This window comes from Punica granatum, chromosome 4 (assembly GCF_007655135.1).
Source record: "Punica granatum isolate Tunisia-2019 chromosome 4, ASM765513v2, whole genome shotgun sequence".
In the NCBI taxonomy this organism is placed as follows: domain Eukaryota; kingdom Viridiplantae; phylum Streptophyta; class Magnoliopsida; order Myrtales; family Lythraceae; genus Punica; species Punica granatum.
In genome coordinates, this window is record NC_045130.1 from 32755073 (window position 1) to 32772072 (window position 17000).

Genomic DNA, 17000 nt, shown 5'->3' on the forward strand with positions numbered 1-17000 from the left:
CCAATAGTGTGTGTGTACATATAAATAAGAAAGTCAATTGGAAAAATAAAAGGGAGGAATATTTCTGAATTGACAACATATATTTCATTTTATGATGTTCATTATTATATATTATCTGTAAATTATATTATCTAGCAAATATATGTTCTGTTGTTTTCAATGGAGGAGACTTTTCATATTCAAGGGGAAAAAAATATGGAGAAGACTATCAATTTTCCATTCCTTACTTATTTTTTGGGTAAACTATTCCTTACTTATTTGATATGTTGGCGATTATGCACGAGCCTTTTACTTAACTAAGTACATAATGCTTTGTACAACGAGAACAAAATACATATGCCATTCTCCCCATACATAAACTATTTATATATGCATATATATTTGTAAGAAACTATTCTTATTATTCTCGGACATCATATACACAGAGACTATAATATCTAGGAAAGTCTACCTGTACGAAAAATTAGAAGTGGGTCCATGCATGCATGTCATCACAAAATGGAGATACAAATAAGAAATTGCAACTGGGACATTTTTTCCCCCTTTCCTATTTTAAGCATGTAGCTACCAATACGATAAAAGTGTAACTGAAATAAACGCTAAGTAAATGAGAGCCCTTGCTCAATTCAGCTCTATATATAAAATTTAGGTTATTGAACCTATACGTTATACGAATTTTGTATAGAAAATTTAATTGTGAGTAGTTAAATATGAAGACAATATTTGATATCGATTTATAGTTATATTAATATGCAGAAAACTTATTCTTTTATCCTATATAAATTTTAATACAACAAATTTCATTCACATACCAGATAGTATTAGCTCAAGAGCTTGTAAGCATATAATTCAGGTAAAATATTTCATAAATATAATCAGAATTATCAATCTAATTTATAAGAAAATAAATTGAATATTTTAAAAATTCAAAATTCCAAAATTTAATTAATTAATTTAACCATAAGGTCTATGAAATTATAAACGTTAGCATTCATTGGTGTTTTATTCTCACTTGCATTTCAAATATTAAGTTTTGTGAATTTGAATAATCTTAGATAATTAAAATGGACCAATCACTTCAATGAGAGATTTACTTGATTGAACTTTTATAAGGCTAACTTAATTTAATTAAATAAAGCTTAATATAATGTTAAATAATTCATAATTTCCTTAAAAATTGTGAATATTTATTCACTAATGATATAACAATAAGTTATTAGAATCCTACTTTAAGATATATGTCTACTTTAATTACAATTATTATTATTATTATTATTATTATTATTATTATTATTAGTAACAGCAGCAGCCATATAATAATTTATTAAGACATTTACTAGTTCAACTCAATTATAGTTTGAGTCAAATTTATATATTTATATAGATATATGTAATTTATTATATATAGACTAGGTCATAGCCCGTGCAATGCCGTTATCTCTCAAGATTTTATGTGCTAATAATACCTTAATTACATGTATTCGTTTATGCAACAAATTAAAAGAGTAGACAAAAGTACATGATAGGAATAGTTATGGATAAAAAAATATGGATACTCATTTGTTAATTATCATCTGTTTATTTTATAAAAGAGCATAATTTTTCGGTAGGTGAAAAGCATATTACTAATTAATACATGTAAAAAAGTAAACAGTTATTTTCAAGCATAAAATTTAATTCCAACTATTTTTTTTTATTTTGTTGTACCCTCAATCATATTAGGGTCAATTTTTAAGTTCTATTTGTATAACGACCCAAAAGTCTGACGAATATTATAAAATTGAGAATTTATATTGATATTGCTTAAGAGTTGTTTATATTAAAATTTTATTATTTTATTTTAAAATATTTACTAGCGGGAATGTCAATATTGTAATTTAATAGAGACTGATTACTAAATAAAAGATATTTAAAATTTTTGTAAATTGTCTCAAAGAGTGAACATAGCTATATGAGAAAATTTCTAAGAAAATTTAGGAAAAAAAAAAAAGAAAGAACATGAAAACTGAAAAAGATACAAATGCAAAAATAATCAAAAGTTTGTGGAAAATTTTGAAGTAATAGAAAAGAAAGTTGGAATACGTGGCAGTGGCAGACATAGATGAGCATTTAATTTATTTATAGATAGATAGATTTATAGATTTTAGACTTATTGTTATTGTAATTGGCAGAAGCATTTTTTTTTATTACACTTTTTATATGGCGTTTCATTTGATCATATTTTTACCAATTATATCCGCCCAAAAGGTGAGTCTGTATCTAATACCTTGAAGTCACCAGGAGTTTAACGTAGTAGCACCGTCTTCAACTAGGTTCAAGAGATCTTAAATTCGATTTTTATCAATGAGACTTCCTATATATTTTTCCTTTCCTATTTATTACATTTTAGGTCCATGAGTCTCATTTACAACTGTAAAAAAAAATACAAAACAAAACAAAAATCAGTATTTGATTATGGCAGAAATTAAAATAAATGATTGATTGGAATCTGAAATGTAGAATGAACAGAAATAATTTTCATGATCATCTGTGATTAGGAGGACATAAATATGTCAATTTGGTCGGTCTAAGGAAGCGGGTGACATAATTCATAGACCTATTATACAAGTGAAATATATATATATATATATATATATATTATTGCCCTCTATGGCAACGCTGCTTAAGAAAGGAAAAATCGAATTAAATCTGGTCAGATGGCACATAAAACGCGGGACCGATAATGTAATTGACAAATCAATAGGGAGATCATGAATATGTCTAGCATGAAACGAGCTGCTCTTTGTCTTTGGGGAGTCTTGAGATTGAGATTCTTGTGCTGGAGACAAGTGATAATCGGAAGACGTGAGATTAAGAAATGTGTGATGGGAACTTCAATGAACACCTCAGTCTTAATGTCATGTAACATCAATTAAGGAATGTAACATGACAGGGAACACGCATTGGTGTAAGTCTCTATCCTGATAATGCCATGTTCATGATCAGATTAACAATCAGCAAAGTAACTTTTGCATTTTGGTAAAGGCGTGGCCTAGATTCTCGGCGTGGGTGACTGCGATGGAACAGTTTCTTTTAGAAGAAATGACTTGGGTGTGCAGCCGATTACTAAAATATCCTTGTGGGCCTTATGGTGCTATCTAACTGTTACCATGATTAGAATTTTTGTAGACGAGCCCACATGTATCCTATAGTTATTGGCCGAGACTAATTCTGTTGGGACATAAACTTCGCGTTGGTGACAAGATGCTTCCAATAAAATCGACAAGTCACTTGGAAAAATATGGTTAAGGTAAACTACCCCATACTCCACTCGAGCTAAAATCAAGATGTTCTACATCTAGTTCTCATCAATTGCCCTACCTTTTAAATTCTCCGTTCCCTAAACATATTGAGTTAAGAACATGAGTAGAATCTATATCTATATATTATGTTATTCAAACTACTCTCATGAGAGTATTCTATTCGTGCGAGGAAAAGCTATTACATAATCTTTTTTGTGTGATGAGGAGCTACCACGTAAGCTCCTTTAAATTTATTCACTTTTCCATTAAGTCATTTTTTATTCTTTTCTCCCGCCGTTAATTAATTTATATGATTTTTTAGATTTTATTATTATTTAAATAATTATTTTTTTAGAAAAATGTAAATATATAATTTATTATGTATAGAATATGAAGTTCACCGATAGATTTTTGCTAAAATTATATAGAACGAGCTGAGGATATTTCAGTAAAATTGATAATCGCGCTATGCACGGACTACTCAACTAGTATATATCAAACATGTTAATGTTCTACCAACATTGATTGATTCTAACGGATCTGTGTTGTTTTCTTTGAGACAGGTCATGGGTAATATGATTGAGTCATGATATTTTATGTTAAGTCTCATCTATATATTATTAATAAAGACTCCAGCGCTCCTCTTTTGTAACTTTTATTTTCGATTATACACGATCCACACAACCTTCAATAAATTGGAATCCATCAGATTAAAGAAAAGCGGTTAATCCCCGAAATCTGATCCAAAAAAGAAACTAGATCAGTAAGATAGCAACCTTAAATGTGACTATCTACTCATCGTTTGGTTCTTTTTGTGTGTATCTTTCTCTTTCTACCGTATGCACAACTCTATCCACTCTCTCTCTTATTCATATATGGCAGAATTTTCTTTTTCCCTCAATGTGATATTCGGGAATCTAGTAAGTTACCACTAATTCAGTTTGAATTTGATTAGTCCGTTAACGTGAATTTTTTCATTCAAAAAATTCAAATTTAAAACTTTATTTAAAAAGAATAAGTATTAAATCACTTGAAATAACACAAGTTGGTTGATAGAATTTTCATTTTATGTAATACTTCAATTTTGTTCTCTCACCTTTCATCAAATTATAATTTTATTTCCTTCAGAAGTAATATTACACATCATTTTTCTTTTCCTTAATAAATATTTTCTTTCTTTCATTTTAATTATAAATCGAATTGAATTAAAATAACAATACCAAACCAATTATTATATTATACAAGATAATGCTTACAGGTCCCATAGGGACCTCTTGTGGGGTGATTTTTCCCACTCGCCCAAATTTTTTTTTTTCATTTTCTTATTTAAATATAAAACAAGATATTGATGACAGGTCGCAGAGGGACCCCTAGTGGCGAGTGAGGTATTTTTTTCCACTCGTTCAAATCTTTTTTTCATTTTTTTCCTTTTCTTTTTAAATATTAAAAATTTCATTCCAAATTTAAATTATCACCGGTTTAAGTACTCTCTTCTTATTTATTCCATGCTTAATGCATCTGGCGAGTAGGATGGGTTTCCCACATGCGGAAATCCAGTGCACTTTCTTTTCTTTTTTCTCTTTTCACTTTGGGTTAATTGCTGAAAAAATCATTAACTTTGCACTTTTTTTCAAATTTAACACAAACTTTTTCAAATGACATGTAAAATCACAAACTCACATTTTGTTCTCACATCTAGCATTTTGTCGATCTTCCCGTTAATTTTAATGGATTTTACTTAACAGCGTCATGCAAAGCATTGTGATTGGATGAGTGGATCCCCATGGATTTATTTAATAATTAATTATTCTTGAAATAAAAAAATACAAAAAAATTATGAGGGAAAGGGAGAAGGGCGCTGATGGCCATGGTGGCCTCGATTGTGGCCGGTACACCCCAATCGAGGTCGGCGATGACCTCTATCGTCTCCGGCGACTCCAAGCGGCCGCAATCGAGTCGCCACCCATCGTAATTGAGAGAACCCCCAATTTTGAAGCTTTTCCCGATTGGACTGGGCTAGAGATGACAAAGCTCACCGCCGACCCAGATTGGGGGGGTAGCGGCATCAAGAAAAGACCCAATTTCAGGGTTCTCTTGATTAGAGCCAGTGGTGACTTGATCGCGGCCGCCACCTTCCCAATCGGTGTCACCGGCGATGACACAATTCGCCACCGACCCCGATTGGGGTGTGACGGTCGAGATCGAGGCCACCGTGGCCGTGAGTACCCCTCCTCCCTTTCCCTCCAATTTCTTTTTTTTTTTTCATTTTCAGAAGAGTTAATTGCACCATATAGCTTAACGTTTGAATGAATTCTTAATTCTAACCCAAACTTGATTTTTTACCGGAGATATCACAACGTTGACGTGTTGGTTTCACATCTATCCTGACGCTAATTTTCTGTCCAAAATTGACGGAATTGCTCACGTGGCACGTTAATTTCACATCTATCCCGACACTTGTTACAAAATTAACGTGCCACGTGTGCCATTCCGTCAATTTTGGACGGAAAATTAGCGTCGGGATAGATGTGAAACTAACACGTCAACGTTGGGATATCTTAGGTAAAAATTCAAGTTTGGGGTAGAACTAAAAATTTCAATAAACGTTAGGCTATATGACGCAATTATCCATTTTCAAAATAAGTAATTATTAAATAAATTCAATGGGGTCCGCTCATTCAATCCAAATGCACCACGTGATGCCGTTAAATAAAATATGTTAAAATTGATGGGAGGATTGACAGAATGCTAGATGTGAGAACAAAAAGTCAGTTGGTGATTTTACGTGTCATTTCAAAATTTTTGTGTTAGATTTGAGAAAAAAAATGCAAAGATGGTGATTTTTTCGGCCATTAACCCTTTTACTTTTATAATTCCAATTTCTTATAACTTTTTTCCGATATGCACCACCTGATATCTCGAATCCCATGGGTCCCAACTAATTTAAGTTCGAGTTGAGTCATCCCACTAATCAATAAAATTATGTAGTCATGGATTTTCTCTTTCCGCGATAATCAAACTCAATCATCCCATGCTAAATGTATTGGGCGAGTGAGGATCCACCCAATATTTTTTAGACTTTCAATTTTTTGTTATTTCAAATTTTGATGTGCATCTCTTAATATATTGAATTTCAGTAGATCTTGAATAATCTATGTTCGAGCTCCATTGACCCATTAAGAAGTAACTCTCCCAATAGTGAATTTTCTCCATTCTAAACAACCAATTTCAATACTTTTTTTTGAGAAAGAATACACTTATAAAGTGAATTTGGCAAGCATGTGTTGCCACATATAACCCCTTTTTTTTAACTCTAGCTCAATTTTTAATTATCCTTAAAAAAAATTCGCTCTTATCTCCAATTACATTTTTCGTTAATTTATTTTCCTATTTTATGCATGTCATCCGAAACAGTAGAAGGAACTATGTATGTTATACCTAGGATCCTAGACTATAATAACTAAATTTATATTCTAATAAAAATTTTCAAATATTTGTAGTGACATATATGTAAACACTAGATATAATTTCAGTATTCTTTTAGATTTTAACATGTAATTCTTTTTTAATATTTGTAATTGAAGTATGATTTCAATGTTATTGTAATCCAAACATATACTTTTTATATTGAAATATATTTTGATGAGCTTATTTAGCATATAAATTAATATAATTACGAAATATAATATGATTACAATTAATAAAATTCGATGAAAATTTTTACGCTACGTGCGGGAAATATACATATATATAAATTAGAGTTTAATACTTTCACATGTTCTGTACAATAATAGTTAAGACAATATACATATATGCCATTTCAAATTCTAAATGAAGATGGAAATTTGCACTTAACATTATCGAGGAAAAGGTACTTTATAACCATCTATGGGAATCTTGACTTATGATTTTCTAATAAAGTTATATTTTATACTTGGAATATATTACCCGAGGAACAAACTTGAGTTTTTTATATAATATATTTTCATTTTTATAAAATTAAAATTAAAATAAGTTATTTTGTAATAAAAGTTAATGAAACTTAAAAGTGGTTATAAATAAAAGTCTATTTTGAAAGAACGTATTTAACCTTTTTAACATCTTATGATTTTGACTATATTTAGTAAGAGAGTAAAATTATAATTTTAAAAAATAACTTTAATAAAAAAATAATAATAATTTCTTAATTGGTACTTTTTAGCATATTATTAAATATAATTTCTTGACCCCGCGTGATCAATTGCCTATTATGATAAAAGAGAATTTCAGGGTGGGAGTTTGATACCATTTGTATCGTGAGCATGACCTTAACTAGAATTATTTAATTCTTAGAAAAAATATTATGTAATTAGTTGACCCTATTTTTCAGATAGTTATATTAGTCCAAATTAATAAGTTTATTATATAATAATATTGAATCATCGCTGATAGCCGCCCGACAACTCCCCACATGTGGTTATTTTGGGCGCCGAAGAAAAGAATTTATGGAATTGCAGGTTGGGTGTGAAGGAATAAGCAGTACGGTATGAAGGAATGAGAAAGTTATTGAAATTTTATACGAAATAAGCAGTACTACCTCATTAAATTCCATTTTCCCCTTATCATAAATATACTTATGGATATCAACATGAAATGATTTAAGCAATTCGTCAAATATTTCCCTTATAAAAGGTTTCAAGTTTAAATTTTGTGAATGGAGAAAATCCATACTAAAAAGTTTTATTTCCATATTGAGCCAATCCGACTCGAACTGAATTATTCAAGACTTATTATGCATCCAATTATCAGGATATATACTGAAATGATTAAATAAAAAAAATACTCTTCTTAACAAACTGGGGATTGCATTAAATAAGGTGATAGTGGAGTAATTATGAGGATTTTCAGGATGTCTCCCGAATTATCCCCGCATTAAATCCAGCAATTTTTTTTATATTATAAAGGAGGATCTCAATAATTAATAAAGGGTTCATATGGTGGTTCTAGAAACAATATATAATATAAAATTTCTTGATTATCATGCGAAAATATATTCAACTATACTATACTATTTTTTATAAATATTCAATAAATTAATTAATAACTTGCCATAATTACGGGACCTTAAACCTTTTTTTTTTTGCGCCCTCAATGGAGGCCTTTGAGTCTAAAAGATTAATGGGCTAGGTGATTCAATGCATGTTCTCTTTTAAGTAAGTCTCAGTTTAGAGTCTTGTAAACGAAGAAATTTCATAATTTTAAGAGTTTTTTTCTCTTAGTGGCCGACCTAATCGGAATCCGGATTAATCAGGGGTCCAATAGACTTCCAGACATCCTAATAGTGCACATCATAAAATAAAAATAGATTAACAAAAGAAAATAAAAAAAATACCAAAAGGCCTACTCATAAAATTCAAATTAGAATCAAACCCAAAATCCCTTTGTTTCATCTATTATAATATATAAAACCTGAAGCACGAGAAATATAAACTCTATCAGATAACTCTTAACTCATGGTTTAATGTAACGCGAGTCATGGGAGCTCCAATTGCTAACCCTCAGCTCCTAAATTAGATTTTGAAAATAAGTTAATGTATTTGATTATTTAAATTTAGACACAATAATAAAAGTAATTTTATATTTAAAATCGTGAATATTAAAAAGTACTTTTAACTTTTCGATGGATATTAAAAATTATTTTTCTCAAAAAATATAACATGATCCGGAGAAGTTGTTATATATATCAAATAATTATATATTATTAATTTTTTAATTATCTGCACAATACAAGGCCTTATCTAGTTTATAAATGAATTTTTTTTCGATGTAAACATTAGCATTCGAAAGTCCAATTGAATCACAACTAATCCAGTCGAGTCGGATCGATCCACTAAAAAGTAAAGCTCTTCTAACGTAAATTTTTATATTCATAAATATTCCAACCCGAGCCATCTCCCTATTTACCTGCATTGCACCCCTTTCCCGAGCCATCTCCCTATTTAAACTCCACACACAAGCCCTCTGCCTCAAGAAACACAACCACATCTCCCTCTCCTCTCCCTCTCTCTCTCGCAAGAAGTAGAAAATATATTATCATCAGCATCATAGTTATATATACATATCATGGTTGTTCTGTCTCAGCCGGCTCTAGACCATTTCTCCCTGATCAAGACATGCACTGGCCCTGCTCCAGACGCCGCCTCAGCCGTCTCAGACATCGAGATCCCGGAGGTGGACCTCGCGGCAGCTGCCAGAGGGGGACGGGACGACGAGGTTAGGAGACTGGTAAGGGCGTGCGAGGAGCTGGGGTTCTTCAAGGTGGTGAATCATGGGGTGGGAACCGAGATGATGGGGCGGGTGGAGGCCGAAGCCGAGAGGTTCTTCAAGCTGCCACAGTCGGAAAAGGACACGGCCGGGCCACCCAACCCGCTGGGCTATGGGAGCAAGAGGATCGGGCCCAATGGTGACATCGGATGGATCGAATATCTGCTTCTCCACACCAGCCCCGACGTCACCTCCCTTAACTCCCTCGCTGCCTTCCGCGTCGCCCCGAATGGCCATACTTTCCGGTAATTCTACGCAATCTTTCCGTTTTACTTCCTGCCTCGTAACCATTATTATATCATGGTTAGCCGGTCCCACCTCTCCCTTCCGTATGGTATGGTACGGTCGACATGATCGGTGCATTTACATATCGGAATAGTGAAGGAAAAATTCCATTGGCACCTCTTCAAATCATATGCGCTATTACATCGGTCACAAACTGAGCTTGTCCTCGTTAGTGAAGCAATCCAGTCCCTAGTCATTTGAAAGCTTACTGATGAGTCGGATCGCGGTCCCGTGTCTCCAATCATTAAATAGGACACGGCCTAGTGTTTTCCTGCCTCTTGATCGATCTCATATGTATTTCCTTATCGATTGAATTGTTCAGGACGGCTGTCGAAGAATACGTGAAGGCTGTGAAGGGGTTGGCTTGCGAGGTACTGGAGCTGATGGCAGAGGGGCTGAACATCGAGCCGAGGGATTCCCTTAGCGCGATGCTGAGGGACAACAAGAGTGACTCATTGTTCCGCCTCAACCACTACCCTCCATCGCCACCCGAGCTTCAGCTTCAGCTTCAGCCCTTTCTAGGCGGTCGGAGTCAGCTTCTCGGGTTCGGGGAGCACACGGACCCACAGATCATATCTGTCCTGAGATCGAACGACACCGCAGGCCTGCAAGTGTGCCTCCGGGACGGGACCACCTGGGTGTCCGTCCCGCCTGACCGCTCCTCCTTCTTCATCAACGTCGGCGACTCATTGCAGGTATCTTTATTTCCTTCCTTCCCCTCCATATATCTCAGCTTACTTGGTCAATAAATAGGCCCCTTTGCCATTTACATACAATACCGTACATTAAGCTTAAACACTTCCACCTAGCTGTATATATATACATGCACCAAATACATATACAATTTATATTGAAAAAAAAAATGTCGGGTCAACATCACAACTAAGAAAAATAAGATAGGGAGTTTCATGTGGTTTCTCCTCTTCAATTTGACCTCTTAACTTTTTTTTTTTCGGTAGAGGATTATTTGACCTCTAATTTTAGAAGAGAGAATAGCTTTTAATTACATAGGAATATGTATTTTTAATTTAAGAAGGGGACCAGCCGTTTTCATTCTCGATTCTTGTTAATCGCTCAATTTGTTGAACCTGCCGTTCACATTTTCAACTCAAAATGGAAAAACAAAGAGAGAAATGAAGAACCTCGTCGGGTTTTAATAGTTGATTAATGATTTTTTTTTTTGGGGGTGGTCGGGAGGGGGGCCACGTTGATTAATGTTTTTGACTTCTATATTTTCTCATATGAGTTTCGAATCAAAACTATGGCTTGTTTGGTTTCAAAATAGAATCTTAAAATTTGACTTTAATTTAATTCTACTTATAACAAAATAAAATAACTTATATAAAATCAAAAGATGTATCTCATTTATACCACTCTTTTTTTCACAACAAAACAAATTAATTCATACAAAATCAAAGGGTGAATCCCATTTATATCACTCTTTTTCAAAATTAAAATCTAATTTTAAAATCCTATTTAGAAATCAAACACAGCATTAGTCTCAATGGGCCAAATACTATATATTTCGTTCACCAATCCCCTTTTTACGGGATATTTATATGGGTCAAGAGGGATAAAGCTTCTTCATCAAGATTAAACGATGTATATTAATTGCAACGATAAAGCCAGATTTTCTAAATAATAAGGTACCTTTCAACTCAACCTTGATATACCCGAAAGCAAGATGACTATTCTCATGTTGACCAAATGTGTTTCGGGGAGTGTCTTAATCAGTAGATCGTATAGTGAGTGTGTTCAGATACCACAATATCGAATAAGAGCTGCAATAAAATTCAAAGATACGTGCTTCACTTGAATGTACAGCATAGCAAATGACGAATATATATGGGCAAACCTAGTGTCTATCACATCCCGTGTTGGCAACATTCAATTAAGATTCCCGTTTCAACCAAAGAAACGATATGACGATTTTCGCCAAGAAAAAAAAAAAGAAAAAAAGATGTGATGAACAAAAGAGAAAATGAAGTCAATTGAACGCAGACGTAATTAGTTCGCGAATTTACGGATGTGTGCATGTGTTATTGCAGGTGTTCACAAACGGGAGGTTCAGGAGCGTGAAGCACCGAGTTTTCGCGGACCCTACGAGATCCCGGGTCTCGATGATCTATTTCGGGGGTCCACCGCTGAGCCAGAAGATAGCATCAATGGAGGGACTAATGGAGGAAGGGGAGGAGAGCTTGTACAAGGAGTTCACATGGTGTGAATACAAGAAGTCAGCATACAAGTCAAGGTTGGGTGAATATAGGCTAGGGCTTTTCGAGAAAGCTGTTGCAGGCCGATGACGTGGTCAAACTTCACACCCTCCTTGGTCTGGTCATTTTGCTTCTCCTAAGGCCAAAGGAAAAGGAAAGAAAGAAAGGAAGGGATAATTAGCGTTTTTGTCAACGGTGAAAAGTCGGATACATACATATGGGAAAAAGTTGACGTACTTGCTATATATATATATATATATATACTCGCATATCTATAGATATATATTGAAAGAGAGTAGGTTATTTCTCTTTTTTCTTTTCCTATCTTTATTAAACCTTACTAGACTATGTGTTTAGTCTTTGTTTACTTTTCTTAATGGTATCAGTCTATGTGTAAAAAGCTGTCCCTTCTACCATCAATGCGAGTTTATCCTCATCCTCGTTATCCATGCAATTCATTGCGATGCTTTATTTGATCCTGGACTTGTTAAATCATTATATATGATGTTGGGAAATCATTTACAGATAGAGTATCTGATGATTTTAGACAATCAACGATCATCGCATTGATTAAGGACTTAAGATATACACATACTCACAGCACGGGTCCAATTGGAGCTGGCATCGCCTCTTTTAAAACGGTTTGAATAGATAAAGAAAATCCATAACCCGTGAATCGAAAATCGATATAGGATTAGGCAACGTGATGTGTGGCATGGGTTGATATCATCATGGGCAAGCTCTAATGTTACTGAAATTAGTAAAGAGGGAAACTTTCAAATCTATCTCTGCGGCCGAAAAGACAGTTAATAAGACATTGAATTCATAGTCAACTGATATGGAAAGATAAGAGTTTGATTTGACTGCCCACTTCAGCCCATGCAATCTCCAAGTTCCAATGCCCCATTTTTTCTGTTCCATCCCCACTTGAAGCCTGCTGGTCATATTCCTCTGGCAAAGTCCAATCGTGAGATGGTTGCTAATTCCACCGATTAGATCAGCCTTTTTGTTGGGGATCAATTCTCAACAATTATAGAAGGTCCGTACTGGTCCCTGACAAGGGTCGATGCACCTTCCGGTACAAAAATAAGATGGAGGACTGATCTTCTTCTGATGAAACCCCGTTGTTAATCCAAATACGCACCGAACCGTGGAGAACCAGAGCTCATGTACATGAGTTTTCAAAAATATTTTTCTATTATCGAAAAAAGTATAGAGTCGTGATGCACGTACTCGCTTGATAATCAAAATATTCTAAACTTGATACTCGTGATAGAACCATTCATGTCCTTTGTTAATTATTATAATTTTTAATTTATTGTACTAAACCCATTAGACATCCTCTTGTAATTGAAAAAAAAAAATTTCTCCATTTGTTTTTGCAGGTTTAGGCAATAAAATTCCTTGAAAACATATATGACGACATATGAACTTATCATGTCCCGACACAAATACAATATAGCAATGAACCTTCTTAAATGCGTTTATTCACAAATAATTTCTTCTGAACTTGTCTATGTGGGAAGTATATGGCCTTTCAGCACAGTGGCAAAATAATTTATTTATCCACAAACCTTTGGACCAAACCTAAGATCATGACTGGTTCTCAGTCGCATTTGGACAGTAACGAAAGCCAGGAAGCGCCGATATTTTAATTATGTAATCACCGCATTTGATACAGCTTCTGTCGAAGGTGTATGAGTTCAAATCGCGTGGCGCACTTTCTTTGATTCATCATAAGGAAAATTTCTAATTTATAGCGAAAATGAGATGAACATCATCGGGGTCTCTATGTGTATTCGAAGTTTCCTCTTCAAAATTATTATTATTATTATTTTAATTATATTTGTTTGGGTAAGGAGGAGAGGTTCTCAATACACATTTTTAAGTCTCGGTTCCACCCTCAAGCATGACCATAAAGGACCAAACGGAAATTATGACAATTTTCTTCAGTAGTGTAAGCTTCCATGCTAGTTAGTAGAGGGCCAAAACTCCGAAAAGGATACCAATAGCACACGCTCTCCTTTATAAATCAAAAGATATCGGATTTAATTCTCATTAGTAGAATTATCCGTACTCTTTATTTTTCATTTTCTTGCCATTTATTAGGCTTATGAGACTCAAAATTTACAATCGAGACAAAAAAAAATTCAAAATTGAACAAAAAAAAACAAACTACAAATAAAAAAGTACAAGGTCAAAGGAAGAGATCTCGTTACTCAGACGACACCAAAAAGTTGCATGCTCTGTTCTTATTAGTCCATTTTATTTTGGTTGGAAAGAATAAAATGAATGTCTACACCGGTGATAGTTTTGTTTCGGGACCTTCCATATGGTGCTACGAGAACCTTTCCATCTTGCTTCCATTTGGGCGATTGGACAATTGTGAAACGGGGGGCTTGGTACCCCACCACCATAAAAATCAAGACGTGATAATCCAAATTATCGCGGTCCTATATATAAGTGAGACTGTATTAACATTCATTTATGATAATAAATTTTTGTACCGACAACCCCAAAGCGTGGGAGTACTTTAGTGCTACTTGTCCTAACTTAGCTTTATATGGAGAAGGCTTGTTGCTTGAACCACAAGATATCGGTCCATATATGGAAAACAACTCAAAGTCTTTTGGGTTGAGTTCACATTTGTAGAGGGTCGATCTCTATGTCGAATTATTATTCGTACGAATAAAGGTGGCACATGCTTGATCGAATCGGGAACTTTGGGACGCGATGGAGAATGTTTTTTCTTTTTATGGAGATGTCCCTTTTAATGCATGCATTGGCCAAGTAAAAGACGTCCCCACCAATTTATTTAGCCCCGCAGTGAAGAAGAGGAAGCTTCCATTTTGCTTTACTTAATAAGCCCACAAAGTCATGCCAAAGAGATCTAAAAGAAGAGAGGTATTCCATTTCCACTTGCTTTGGGCACTTTCCATTTGGTGAAAAATCAAAACCTTTTCGATAGGAGAGAGTCAAATTAATTAAAACAACCATAAAGTATTATTCGAATGGTTAAAAACATTTCTTCGTAAAAAAAAGAGAATACAAGTTCGAGTTTCGAGAAAGTGCATTTCTTGGTAAGACGAATGCTCTTTAATACTCGATCTTCCGAAATTACGAAAATAATATCTCTCTTAATTTTTATACAACGAAAAAGGTTGATTAAAACTTTGGAAAAATAGGAGAAAAAAAAGGCAAAAACTGATTAGACCTTAGAAAAAGAAAATGTGCCCCCCCCCCGAGACATAGTGATGCTCACACAGATTGCGCCAATTTCTTTTCCCATTGGACGGCCGTTATGATGTTTCATTGGGCGGTCGAGACCTCGCTCGTTTAATAATTAAAGGGGGAAGGGGGGCCGGTTCTTCTGAATAATATAGCATCATTCCCAAATTCTCTGTCATTGCCTAACTCGGGGTCGCAATCACATCGGTCTCGGGGCAACTCTAATGTATTAGGATGCTTCTGAAACACATGGTCCACCGTTACCGAGCACCACGCTAGTGAGTCCATAAACAAGTTTCTCAACTCAAAACATTTTAATTTGATATCCGGCGGTGGACAATACCATGCATTGAGCTCGATGATATAGGATTTTTCGGATATATATAGGTTTAAGAGGGGCAAATGTAGGTCCAATATCTCATCATAGCCGCCTATGTGGTCAGAGAAAGAAATCACATGCCATTAGGATGGACAGCTTAGACCCCGGATGGATTCGCATAGTGGGTGTGTTCAACAGAGACAGGTATACATATGGAGTCGGAAGCCTCTATCAAACAAACTTGTGATTCATATTTGATGTTAAATTCAACCAGTAGGGAGGATCATCAATCATGAGAGACGGTGTAATTAGCATACTACATTATTATTATTGTCACAACGAAGCATTTGAGATATAATAAAGGCATCTCATAAACATCCGAACAAAAATTAATCTCAATCAATAGATTTGAAATTCAATATGGCGGATATATGTTGATAATAGTGGGGTCACTTGACTCCACTCAATTTTCATATATATATATATATATTAAAATTGCCCCTAATAGTTACATATATTTTCTATTTTAGTCCTATTGTTTTTGTAAAAAGAAGAAACAATCGGGGTGCAATGTGTAAAATGACCCCACTTAATCACGGTGCACTCGTCTTCCATATGGCCGTATGTATTCACCCCCTTAATCTGTATCAAATTTCATCAATTTATCTCTCGAGATTTTTTAATTTGCAAATCACTGTCTTTAATAATAAAATTGTAGCTCTTATTATCGTATTGGTAAAGATTGCCGAGAAGTCTATATAATCCATCGGTTAGTTTATTTGCTTGTAATTTAGCACTAATTTTACCTATCGCAACTGTAATTGTGGATGGAGCTTTTTCTGCGATGAATACTGTGAAGAATAGGTTGCGGAACCGAATAGGGGATTCTTATTATCATTTAGTTTCTTATATTGGAAGAGATATATTTGACAATATTGATAATGAGTAGATCATATAGAGATCTCAAAATATGAAATTTTGAAGAGGGCAATTGGAGGTGCTTCAATAGATCAGGACTATTAATTATTTTGATGTTTTTAGTTAGGTTATTATTCACTTTATCTTGCTTTTATTATGAAATATAATATCATTTATGATCGTTTTATAAATCATAAATAAGAGAGTCGCGTAGTCAACCCCGTAAGGCTACATGAACCCTTTTCGAGCAAATTTTTTGACGTTCTCTTCTTCCCCGGAGATACGCCTTTTGAAAAAAAGGCTCAAAGAGAGAGACATTCTCCCCGCAAGTCTCGTCCGATGGTTTTCGCTGTCATGCACGGGCAAGTCCTGTCTCCACTAACTCTTTTTTTTTTTTTCTAATAATATGTATCCTAGTATTCAAAAATCTATTAATCCCGACTAATTCAATTC

At 34.2% G+C, this 17000-nt stretch overlaps 1 protein-coding gene across 1 annotated transcript; it reads left to right on the forward strand.

The window, feature by feature from the left end:
• Positions 1–9264: 9264 nt before the first annotated feature.
• LOC116202683 (gibberellin 2-beta-dioxygenase-like) lies at positions 9265–12536 on the forward strand. Its single transcript, XM_031534288.1, has 3 exons — positions 9265–9829; positions 10192–10564; positions 11918–12536. Exons 1-3 carry the CDS (start codon positions 9384–9386, stop codon positions 12170–12172), a joined length of 1074 nt encoding a protein of 357 aa, XP_031390148.1. The 5' UTR covers positions 9265–9383; the 3' UTR covers positions 12173–12536.
• The last annotated feature ends 4464 nt before the right edge of the window (positions 12537–17000 follow it).

What these genes read in the sequence shown, in the direction of transcription:
- LOC116202683 (XM_031534288.1), top strand. Translation starts at nt 9,384, where the DNA reads ATGGTTGTTCTGTCTCAGCCGGCTCTAGACCATTTCTCCCTGATCAAG. An exon ending in CCGAATGGCCATACTTTCCG is followed by an intron (nt 9,830 to 10,191) that starts GTAATTCTACGC and finishes TGAATTGTTCAG; the next exon opens with GACGGCTGTCGAAGAATACG. An exon ending in ACGTCGGCGACTCATTGCAG is followed by an intron (nt 10,565 to 11,917) that starts GTATCTTTATTT and finishes GTGTTATTGCAG; the next exon opens with GTGTTCACAAACGGGAGGTT.